At 50.4% G+C, this 12,257-nt stretch overlaps 1 protein-coding gene across 1 annotated transcript in view; it reads left to right on the top strand.

The window, feature by feature from the left end:
- Positions 1-4,035, top strand: part of FAM193A (family with sequence similarity 193 member A) — a 100,688-nt gene extending 96,653 nt beyond the window's left edge. The window contains exon 20 of the mRNA XM_024745135.1: positions 3,282-4,035. Within this exon, the coding sequence (XP_024600903.1) occupies positions 3,282-3,375 (94 nt within the window). The 3' untranslated portion in view covers positions 3,376-4,035. The remainder of the gene's footprint in view (positions 1-3,281) is intronic.
- The last annotated feature ends 8,222 nt before the right edge of the window (positions 4,036-12,257 follow it).

The raw sequence follows: 12,257 nt of genomic DNA, 5'->3' as shown, positions 1-12,257 counted from the left end.
CGCAGCACAGATGCATCTTACAAACTGGACGTTAAACAAGAGCCAGTGCTCAAGAATGTACGCGATAGCCAGTGTATGTAAACTAAAAATTAGGCAGAACTAAAGTACATTGTTTAATATGCCTGCTGTTTGGTCCAGCAGCTCTACTGCTGGGGGATGCCCAAAAGCCCAAGAGGAGGCAGAGTGGATGCCTGCACGACGACTTGTTCCTGAACGTTCCTAGAAGTCTTATTTGTAGCCCAAAACTGGGATCAACCCAGAGGTCCACACAGATGAGCAGATAAACAAAACGGTGCTCTGTCCATCCAGTGGATGCTACTCGGCAGTAAAAAGCCGCTGCCACAGCACACGGACAGTCCTCAGAGGCGCCTGCTTCGTGCAAGAAGCCAGACACAGGATGCGTGCGGACGTTCCACTGACGCGGAATCCCAGAACACACAGGTTCATCTGTGGTCACAGGCCAAGACGTCGCTGTTGGCCTGCCTGGGGCCAGAGCGGCAAGGAGACTTGGGGGTTTCGCGGAAACGTTCTGTGTCCTGGTTGAGGTGATGGTTTCCCAGACGTATATGTTTGTCAGCACTGTGGGCTCTACACTAACTGCAATTTGCTGTACATAAATTATACCTAAATAAAGTGTGTTTTTAGAAGTGAACTATGTTCAGGGATGCGTACGTAGGCGTTAAGACTTGAAAGAAAGACACGGAAGTGATGAACGTGAAAAGCCAGAATGGTGATTACTTCGGAGGAGAGGAAGCACCAGGCAGGCGGTCCCAGCTTGACGCTGGCGATCCACACTGTTTGCCTTCTAATGATTCCTCATGTCATACGTCTGTTTTATTCACCCTGCTCTAATGTGTTACATTGACCCACAGAAGAAAAAAACTCAAGGATCGCTAGTGTCCTCCTAGAAGAATAGGGAGAATAAGGAAGGCTCCTTTTCCTACCCATTGTAAAGACTTGGAAAGTCCTGGTTATTAAAATGTGGTGACATTGGTGCCCAGAAACAGGCCTGTACGAACACTGACAGAAGATGGGTTGGCTGATCACTGTGGGAGGAAGGTGTGTTCATAAATGGAGCTGTGCAAGTGTGTTATCCCTGCATCACACCACACTCAGGGTCGACTTCAGATGGGTTAAGATTTTAAGTGTCATATGCAAACCTTTTAATTTTGAGCACAGGGAAAGATTTCTTAGAAACACCAACCATAAAACAAAAGATTGATACATTGAGCTACATTAAAATCAACCATTTGCTTTAAAGAAAGTGAGAAAACAATATTTGCAGCACATCACAGAGGGTTAGTGTCAAGATGTGTAAACATTACAGACCATTAAGGAAAGACAGACCTGTGGACAAGTGGGCACATGAAACAGTCGGTGTCGCAGAAAACCTGTGACCAGTTAACTGGGGGGGCCTCAGCCCGACTGGCGCTGGGGAGCAGCTGGGCCCGACTCCCTCCGCGGGCGAGGAGCAGCAGCGCAGGTCAGACCACCTTGGAGAAGAGATTGTGTGAAGTTGCAGCGGCCGAGTTGTGCGTCCCACATACTCTAGCAAACAGTCCCACCGCGCCTGTGGCCTTGGGGTGGAATCGCACGAACGTACTGTTGAATGAAAGGAGCGACATGAAAACATACAGTACGGTTCTGTTCCTGTGTGCTTAGAAATCAACATGAGAGACTTACCTGGAGGTCCAGTGGTAAAGAATCCGCCTTCCAATGCAGGGGATGCGGGTTCGATCCCTGGTCGGGGAACTGAGATCCCACATGCCGCGGGGCAGCTGAGCCCACGTGCCACAACTACTGAGCTCGCGCGCCTCAACTAGAGAGCCCGTGTGGTGCAGCTACAGAGCCCACGTGCCCTGGAACCCGTGCGCCACAACAAAAGATCCCACTTGCCTCAGCGAAGATCCTGCGTGCCGCAACAAAGACTTGACACAGCCTTAATTAACTAATTAATTAAATGTTAAAAAAAGAAAGACAGGAATCAGCAGGAGCCCCCGTCGAGTCGTGAAACTACACAGAGCCATGAGGGTTGCTGGTTGCAGAGGCTGGGGTGGTGGCTCCCTGCTTGGGAGGGCGCAGCATGGCGCCCCAGGATTGGCAGTGTTGGTTTTCTTGACCTGGGGGGGCGGGTACCCAGGCTTTTGCCTTATAGTTACCTGTACTCGCGTGTTCTGTACACATGTATGTAAGTATGCGTGACCCAGTCCACGGTTGGCAGTACGGAGGCCTGACGGGAGGTGGTGTCTAGAGTGGAACCAGGGTGTGGGGAGGATGCAGACCAGGTGGCCTGGGCCCCGTGGAGACCCTGCTTTGGTTCGGGCTGCAGCTCCTCTCTGAGCGGCTTGGAGCAGGGACGTGGTTGGTGCTTTCCGAGCGTTCTGGCTGCGGCGTGAAGGGTGGGGATACACACGTGCTGATGCAGAGACAGTGGAGGAGGAGGTGGACGCTTCCAGAAGGTTTAAAAGGTGACACCACTAGGACTTGGGGTTGCCCAGCCGTGTCCAGGGAAAGAGAGTTCGGATCCTGGGAGACGGTGCAGCCCTTCGCCGAGGGGCAGGGTGGCCGGGGGCTTCATCTACCTGGACACAGTCCTCCAGGCACACAGCACCGACGACTGGTTCAGCGATTTAACCACAGCTGAAGCAAAAACGCTTCATTTCACCTGCTGGACGAGTGACAATACCATTTTCTAGTTTAATCCAAATTCCTGCTACCCACGTTAGTGCTGGAAGGGTGAGAATTCCAGAAATTAGGCAGAAGTAAAGGCTTTTGGAAGAAAATGTCCTTTGCTTCGTCTAGTACGGAACTCGGCCATCATTGCGCGGGAAGCAGGGGCCAGCACGAGGTGGAGCTCCACGGGCAGATGGCGAGGCTGCGCTGGCCTTGGAGGCCTGTGGGCATCCGACCCGCCCCTCAGGGCGGGGGCGGGGGCGGCGGCCGGCCAGTGTTGACTGTGTCTCATACAAATGCTTGTTTCACATCACACTCACTGTGACCTCGTGGATAAGTGAGGGCAGGCTGGTGGCCGTGGGCAGAGCTTGGCTGCGACAGGCGGCTTCCTGAAGAACGAGAGAAAAGGACACAAAGCCCCAGAGATGTCCAGGGTGCTGGCCAGTGTCCTGAAGGTGGGACCTGTTCCTCCGGCAGCAAGGCGTGGGGAGATGGTGGACGCCAGCGGGGTCCCGCACGCTGAGCCCCGTTGGGTGCTGGGCTTCTCCGGCTGCATCCCGGGTGTGGGCCTCTTCCTCCCGTGACCGCTGGGCTTCTTTTCTTCGCAGGTTCTGTTTGGATTCCGCTAGGCAGACCCGACAGAGACTGTCCATCAACTGGTCCAATTTCAGCTTGAAAAAAGCCACCTTTGCTGCCCACTGAACGAGGACCGCCTGGAGAGGGACACGCGGGCGGTGGGCCGGGCCCGGAGCTGCCGTGCCTGCCCCGGGCTGTGCGGGTGGGCCGCCACACCCGAGCCCCCTCCCGACCGAGAACTTGCTGCTCGACCCGCATTGTTAGCTCGTGTGCGTGTAGTCTGTGAGTGAGCCGCCTTGACCGTAGCTCTGCCGTCGGATCGGAACAGCAGCTCTGCCACCTTCACCGCCGCGGCCTCGGAGGCCTGGGCCGTGGCCGGACGGGTTCGCGTCCCCACGTGGCCCGTTGCCTCTGTGTCTCGCCCTGTCCCGCCACCTGTCCTGCCGGGGTGTCGCTGCACTCAGCTCTCTGTGCCCTGCGTCCCACCCGAGGCGGCCGGGCAGGGCAGGACTCTCCGTTCTCCTCCACAATCTACTGTTTAAGAGTGTACACGTCGCGCTGTCCGTGTCTGATCCCCCTGACTTGTAGCCAGCTTGTGTAAGATCCCTTGCAGAATGAGAAAGTTCAAACACAAAGCACCCACCCAGTACTCACACCATCAAGTCTGTTAGAGTGTTCGGCTGTATTAACACGGAGGCCTGCCTGGCTACTTTTTTAACATATTGTTAAGTAATATTAAAATCATGTCTTTCTTTTTGAAAGATGGAATACATTAGTACAGCAGGAGGCCTCGTCTGGTTGCTTTGTGATGGGCTGCGGCGGGGAGGGGGCGGGCAAGCTGATGGCTGTGCCCCTGAGGGGACCCCGGGCCCTGGCCCTGGAGCACCTCTAGGGTCGCCGGCGGCGGCAGCTCTCGATTCCTGGTGCCCTCACCCTCCTCCATCTAGCAGGTCACCCGGGCCTTCGCGCGCCCAGGACAGAGCCCAGCCAGGGACTCAGCGCTGTCGGTGGGCCACAGTGGTAAGTGCCAAGAGGACAGCAGGGGTGTGGAGAAGGGGCTGGGGGGGCCCAGCAGAGGGGAGTGGGGAGTGTGCTGGGCTTCCATATGGCCTGGTAGGCAGGTGCCCCCTCCCAGTCTCGGGGGCGCGGGGAGGGTGATCTCTGATACAGCAATGAAAAACTACAAATATTTAATTGGGTGTAAGCTGGCAACAGTGTGCTAATACGAAAGGAATCCCAGCATGGTCCCTTTCTTCTGAGCTCTGTCATCAGTGTGCAGAAAGCTGGCGTGGAGCTGCCGCCTGGTTGCAGCCTAGCTTCCACTCACCCCCTAGAACACTCCATAGCTCCCGCTGCTCCCGGCCTCTTGGTGAAGCTGCTTCTGTTCACATACAAGGATATGGCTCGTCCCTGAGTGAAGGGGGAGCGGCGAGGGCCCCGCTTCTGTGTGGAGACCGTGCCCGGCCCGGCTCTTAGCCTGAGAGAGGGTGAGTGGGACTGGCCTGTGGAGTTATTCTGACGGCTGGATCCACAGGGCTTCCTGACAGACGGGATGCAGGTAGGAGGATGAGAGGGGGCAAGGAGGACCCCAAGGCTGTGGTCTGAGCTCTGGGAAGGATGGGCTGCGGTCCCTGGAGGGGTCCCGTCTTCAGTACCCATCAGGCGCCTGGTGAAATGTTCATGAACCTGTGTAGATGGGACCAGGGTTCGAGCCCCAGAACCAGGCATCAAGAGCAGGTGAGGATGAGGGCAGCCTGGAGGCTGTGGGGCAGGGAGAGACTGGCCACGTGGCTCTGATGCTGAGGTGACCTTGGCCAGTGCCCAGTGGAAGCTGGTGTACAGGAGAGTGGGGGAGGGGCAGCAGGCAGAGGGGCTTTGGGGTCAAGAGGCCGGCTCGTTTTTCTGGGTGATGGGGTGATCCAGCAAAGGAAGAAACTGAGGCCGGGCCGTGACCGTGCCAGAGGGTGTCCTCGGGAGGGGCAGAGACCCCCCCACGTTCCCCCGGGACCCCAAGGCCAGGGCTGGGCTCATCCCAGCCTTGCTGAGGCTGGGCACTTGGTGAGAGCACAGGCAGGGCCAGGGAGCAAAGCCTGGGGCGAGTCCAGGCTGGACCCCTTAGGGGGAGCTGCCCGCTCGGGCCTCGAGACCCACCTGTGCCCATCCCTGTTCTCCCGGGGAACAGTCTTGAGGCTGTCCGGGGGCCGAGCCACCCGTAGGCCTCCGCTTCGTCTGCCCTGTGGGCCGCGTTGGCTCCTGAGAGCTACGGGTTCCCTGCTGTGAGGTGAGCCGTGGTGAGGGGAGCCCTGTGTGCCCCAGCACTGAGCACCACCCACCCCACCACAGGCGGCTCCTGAGGGGCCCCTGCCGCCTCCACACCCAGCTCCGCCCAGCACGTGGGCGTGCCGTCTACACCTGGTTCCGAGTCTGCACGCTTGGCCCCTCAGGCCACCCGGCCTCTCTCCTTGCCGGGAACGCACTTCCCGAGTTCCCTGGAAATTCCACCCAACCTGCAAGACCCAACCCTAATGTTCCTTTGGATCACTCCTTGAGGGGGCATCTCAGGAACAAAAAAGAGGATGGATTCAGGCCCCGGGAGGCTCAGGCCCTGGTCAAGGGTTCTGGTGACTTGTTACTGTGGTCTAGGTGTGAGCCAGGCCCTCGCCCCAGTCCGTACATTGACAGATGGGGACACCAAAGCCCCAGGCGAGCCCCTCAGATTCCTGATGAGGTCACTCCCCGACCTGGGGTCAGCCTCTGGGGGAGCCTCTTCAGATCACGTTGATAAGTAATCTTACGATGAAATAACAGTAGCTAAGAAAACAGCAAAATGTTCTTTCATTGAAGTTTGCCCACATACTCGTGCCATTAAAAAACCAAAATGTTACGGTACCAGAAAGGATTGATACTTCTCAATTTCATTACTATATTTTTTAAAAGGAGAAGAAAAAACTTAACCCACAGTTCATACGGTTTTAAATAAAAATAAAACCTCCAAGTCATCACAGAGAAGGACAGAATGCACGTGACGTTCTGCTTCATCCTGACAGTCGCAGGCGATCACTGTCCGTTCTGGATCCACTGCTACGTGTTAGGAGTCAACAGCACTGCGGGGTGGAGACACGCAGCACGGGAGGAGATTTCAGACGGCTCTGGGCTCTGAAGAACTTAACTGTCAAGACCAGTCACGTAGCGGCGTGTGTGGAGCCAGCTGGGTCCTGGGAGCCCCGGCTTGTCTTCGGTGGAGAATGCGGTGTCGTCTGGAGAGCGAGAACCACGTGCCTGGACTGTCACACTGAGCGGCAGCAGTGTCTGTGGGGGAAGAGTGGCTGCAGAAGCTGTCAGCAGCTGTGAAGCCAAGGAGGTTTTTTTACCGGTGTTCTCGGATGTTGGAACAGAGGCAGCACGTGGCAGTGTTTCCTGAGTGAAGGGCAGGGAACAAGGTGAGCCTCCGAGGGCCCCAGCTTCCGGCCTGGAGGCAGCCTGCGGGCCCCAGCACTGGGAGGAGCCCAGCAGGGTTGCTGAGCAGAGGAAGCAGAGACCAGCATGTGGGGTGGCTGGAGTGTGTGGGGCAGAGATGCGGACAGGAGGGGCTGCACTCAGAGCGCTCCACGGGTCTGCAGGGAATCCCCTCGAATCTACTCATCGGTGCACGTGTGGCATAAAGTTCCATAAAGCCAGGGGGAAAGTTTCCGCCCATCAGGGTGGAGAGACCTGGTGATACACGGGTATTGGCGTGGAGCCCTCAGAAGGGTCTCAGGTCGGCAGTGGGCTTCTCTTACCCTGGTGTGGAATCTAAAGCTAAATGCAAGCCTCAGAGGGATCAGACTGATCCTAAGTAACTTAACTGCCTGCTAGAACAGAGTCCAACACTCTCTTAAAAGAAATACAGAACCATCCCACACTAAATAAAGTAACATTCAAAATGTTGGAATCCAGGCAAAAAATTAGCAGGCCATCCCAAGAAGAGGGAAAATCTAAACCATAAATCGGAAGAAATATCGAACAAGCAATAGAAACAGAACCAAAGATGGTGAATTTGCAGGCAAGGACTTAAAAATGACCATTACAGATCTCACGGCTACGCTGAAGGATATAAAGGAAAACACGAACAAGACGGAGAACTGGAAGATGTAAAAAAGATCCAAATCCAAAGGACAAAAGAGAACAATATCTAGAATGAAAAACACAACAACAGCAGATTAGAAGCGCTGGAAGAAAATACCTGTGACCTTGATGGCGTATAAATAGAAATGACCAGAAATGAAGTACTGAGAGAAAAGAGACGGAAAAAAATGACCTGTGGGAGGGAATTCCCTGGCAGTCCAGTGGTTAGGACTCCAGGTTTCCACTGCAGGGGCACGGGTTCGATCCCTGGTCGGGGAACTAAGATCTCGCGTGCCGTGCGGCACAGCCAAAAAATAAAGATCTGTGGGACCATATCAGGCATTCTAACACACATGTACCTGGAGTCCAAGAAATGGGGGGGGGGAGTACTCATTTTAAAATCAGTTTGTCATAGAGGCCTACTGGGATTGTGACTGAGATTGTACCGAGTCTATAGATCCACTTGGGAAAAACGGACATCTTAAAGACTACTGCGTTCCCAGTCTGTGAACATGGTGTCTTTTATTTGTGTGCTCTTGAACTTCTCTAAGCGATATTTTACAGCTTTTATTGTAAAGGTTTTGCACACGTCTGATAATTTTTTTCTAAGCATTTTATGTTTTTGACATTACCTAAGTAGAGTTATGCATTAGTTTCCTGGGGCTCCCATAAAAAAGTACCACAAACTAGGTGGCTTAGGAATTCATTCTCTCAGTTCTGGAGGGTATAATCCAAGATCCAGGTGTCAGTAGAATTGGTTCCTTCTAGAGGCTGTGAGGAAAAATTTCTTCCATGCCTCACTACTGGCTTCTGGTGGTCACTGGCAGTCCTTGGTTTATACATGCATCACTGCAATCTCTGCCTCTGTTTTCATACGGTATATTCTCACCTGTGTCTGTCTCTTGTCCTTTTCTTATAAGAACACCAGTCACTGGATTTGGGGCCCACTCTAATCCAGCAGGACATCACCTGAGATTGTACCTGCAAAGACCCTATTTCCAGATGAGGTCACATTCACACATTCTGGGGATTAGGACTTCAACATCTGTTTTTGGGGGAGACACAGTTCAACCCACAACAGGTTAATAAATTTGCTTTTCCAGTTGTTGCAGACACACAGGAATACAGTAGATGTTTCATACATTGTCTTTGTACCTTGAGATGGTCACCTTGACTTACTAATTCTAAACTGTTTTCTCAAGATCCCCTAGGGCTTTTCTATATCCACAGTCTGTCATCTGTGAATAGCGATAGTTTGATTTTTTTTCTCTTCCAATTTTTGTCCTTTTTCCCCTTTTATTGCCTGATTGCACTGGGTATCTCCTGTACAATATGTAATTGCAGCAATAAGAGTGAACACCTTGGGGTGTCCCTGGCGGCACAGTGGTTAAGAATCCGCCTGCCAATGCAGGGCACACGGGTTTGAGCCCTGGTCCGGGAAGATCCAGGTGTCAGTAGAATTGGTTCCTCCACGTGCCGCGGAGCAGTGAAGCCCGTGTGCCACAACTACTGAGCCTGCGCTCTAGAGCCCGCGAGCCACAGCTACTGAAGCCCACCTGCCTAGAGCCTGAGCTCCGCAGCGAAGAGTAGCCCCCGCTCGCCACAACTGGACAAAGCCCGCACGCGGCAGCGAAGACTCGACGCAGCCCAAAAGTAAATAAATAAAAATTCTAAAAAGTGAACACCTTGCCTTGGTGGGATTCAGCAGGGGCAGCACTCAGTATTTCATCATCACATAGAAAGTTGGCCATAGGTCTTTTGGACGTATACCTTGATCAGATTGAGGAAATCCCTTCTATGCCTAGTTTGCTCAGTGTTCTCGTGAGTGGGTATTAAATCGTGTCATATGCTTTTTCTGCTTCTCTTGAGATGATCCTATGGTTTCTCCTCTGGTGAATTAGTTTTGTGGGTTTTCTTTGTTTTTGTTTTATGTCAACCAATCCTGTATTCGTGTAATAAAAATTCCACTTGGTTATAATGCATTATCCATTTTATATTGCTGGGTTCAATTTGTTAATATGTTGTTTAGGACTCTTGCCTCTATGTTCAGGAGAGAGAGTGGTCTGTCATTTTCTTTCTTGCCTTGTCCTTCTCGGGTTTTGGTGTCATAAAATGAGACGGGGAGACATTCCCACTTTCTGTTTCCTGAGTGTAAGATTGGTATATCTTTCTTAGATGTTTGGAAGAATTCACCAGCGAAGTCATCTGAGACTGTAATTTTCTTTGTGAAAAGATTTTTAATTACAGATTCAATTTAATGGACATAGAGCTATTCAGGTTTTCTATTAATTATGTCAATTTTAGTAAGTGGTGTGTTTCAAGGATTTTATCCGTTTCATCTAAGTTGTCAAATTTATCAGTTTTATAAATTGTTCATCGTATATACTCTTTTCAATATCTGAGAGATCTACAGTGATGCCCACCTTTCATTCCTGATAATTAGCAATTTGTTTTCTCTTCTATTCTTCATCAGTCATGCTGTGGGTTTATCAGTTTCGTTACTATTTAAAAGAACTAACTCTTGGCATTGTGGATTTTTGTCTGCTTTCCATTTCATTGATTCTGCTCTTTTATTATTTCCTTCCATTTTCTTTGGGTTTAATTTGCACTTCTTTCTATTTTTTAAATTTTATTATTTGGCTGCGTCGGGTCTTTGTTGTGGCGCGCAGGCTCCAGAGCATGCGGGCTCAGTAGTTGTGGCGCAGGGACTTAGTTGCCCCACAGCATGTGGCTGGCATCAGCTCCCTGACCAGGGATCGAACCTGCGTCCCCCTGCATTAGAAGGAGAATTCTTAACCACTGGACCACCAAGGAAGTCCCTAATTTGTGGTTCTTTTCCTAGCTTCTTGTGATGAACACTTGGATCCCTGAGGTTTAACCTCTCTTCATTTCCAATATATGCCTTTGGAGCTAATACATTCCCCCTAATCCCTGCTTTAGCTGCATTCCATAATTTTTAGGAAGTTGTATTTTCATTTTTAACTCAGTTCAAAATACTTTCTAATCTCCATTGTGTTTATTTTTCCCATGGATCATTTAGAACTGTGTTGGGAATTTAGTAGTTATCTTTCTGTTATTGAGTTGTGGTTTAATTTCACTGTGGTCAGTGATCACGAACTCAATGATTAGGTTCTTTGGAGTATGTTGTGACTTGATTTATGGTCCACAGATTTGTCTCTTTTGGAAGCATTCCATGTACACCTGAAAAGAATTATAGTTAACTTTCCTTGGGTGTAATTTAGGTTCTGCATATGAAATTAGGCCAAGTAGATAGGTTTAATCTTCTGTATCCTTACTGACTTTTTTCCCTGCTTCTATCAGTTACTGAGAAAGGTATGCTAAAATCTCCAACGATGATTATGCATTTGTCTAGTTCTTTTGCTTTATATTATTAGCTCTACACAAATGTAGGTATATTGTATATTCCTGATGAATTCACCCTTTTATCATTATGCACTGTTGCTCTATATTTCTGGTAATATTTTTTGTCTTAAAAGTCCACTGTGTCTTGATAATCACTCTCATTTTCTTGGTTAATGTTGGCACGAGTGTGTCTTTTCTAACGAGCACACAGGTGAGACTTTCATCCAGTATGACAGTCACTGTCTTTCAATCAGAGTGTTTGGTCTGTTTATTTTATTAACATCTTTATTGGAGTGTAATTGTTCTACAATGGTGTGTTAGTTTCTGCCATATAACAAAGTGAATCAGCTATACATGTATCCCCATATTTCTATCTCCTCTCTCTTGCGTCTCCCACCCTCCCTGTCCCACCGTCCATTTATTTTAATGTAATTACTGATACAGTTGGTTAAGTCTACCATCTTCCAGCTGCTTTCTCTTTGTCTCGTCTCTCCTTTATCCCTTTGGTTCTCCTAACTTGTCTTGCTTTGGATTAATAAAAACATTTTTCTGTTCTATTAACTTTCTAATTAGATATTTCCATTACTACTTTAGTGGTTACCCTAGAGATGATGCTTCCTTAGTTCACTAGTCCACCACAAATCAACGCAAAAACCCTACACTTGTGTAAGTTCATTAAACACTCCCGTCCCTCACCTAGAAAGTCCTTGTGGTCACACGTTTGCATGTTTTAAAACCCTCAAGACATTATTGGGGTTTTTTTGTTTTGCTGCGTTGGGTCTCTGTTGATGGGCGCGGGCTTTCTCTAGTTGCAGCGAGCGGGGGCCGCTCTTGGTTGCGGTGTGCAGGCCTCTCATTGCAGTGTCTTCTCTTGTTGCAGAGCACGGGCTCTAGGCGCACGGGCTTTAGTAGTTGTGGCATGCAGGCTCAGTAGTTGTGGCGCACGGGCTTAGTTGCTCCGTGGCATGTGGGATCTTCCCGGACCAGGGCTCGAACCCGTGTCCCCTGCATGGGCAGGCGGATTCTTAACCACTGTGCCACCAGGGAAGTCCCAACATTATTGTTTTAAACAGTCAATATTCATTCATATCTACCCATTCCCATGCTCTTTTTTTTTTTTTAATATTTATTTGGTTGCGCCGGGTCTTAGTCGCAGGCTCCTTAGTTGTAGCTTGCCAGCTCCTTAGTTGCGGCACGTGGGCTCCTTAGTTGTGGCATGCGAACTCTTTGTTTCAGCATGCATGCGGGATCTAGTTCCCTGACCAGGGATCAAACCCGGGCCGCCTACATTGGAAGCATGGAGTCTTAACCACTATGCCAGCAGGGAAGTCCCCATTCCCATGCGCTTCATTCCTTTCTACGTTTGTTTTTATCCAGAATCATTTCCCTCTAGCCTGAGTAATTTCCATAGTATACTTCTTTCTTGTCGTACAATCTGCTGGATATAAATTTTTGTGAGCTTGTATTTGTGTGAATATATCTTTGTGTGTGTGTGAATATATCTTCATTATGCCTTTTTTTCCATATGTCTAGTATTTTTT

The sequence above is a fragment of the Neophocaena asiaeorientalis genome, unplaced genomic scaffold (genome assembly GCF_003031525.2).
Source record: "Neophocaena asiaeorientalis asiaeorientalis breed wild unplaced genomic scaffold, Neophocaena_asiaeorientalis_V1.1 scaffold65, whole genome shotgun sequence".
Taxonomy (NCBI): Eukaryota; Metazoa; Chordata; class Mammalia; order Artiodactyla; family Phocoenidae; genus Neophocaena; species Neophocaena asiaeorientalis.
Note: the sequence above shows the minus strand (reverse complement) of the source record. Positions and strands in the feature narration are given on the sequence as shown.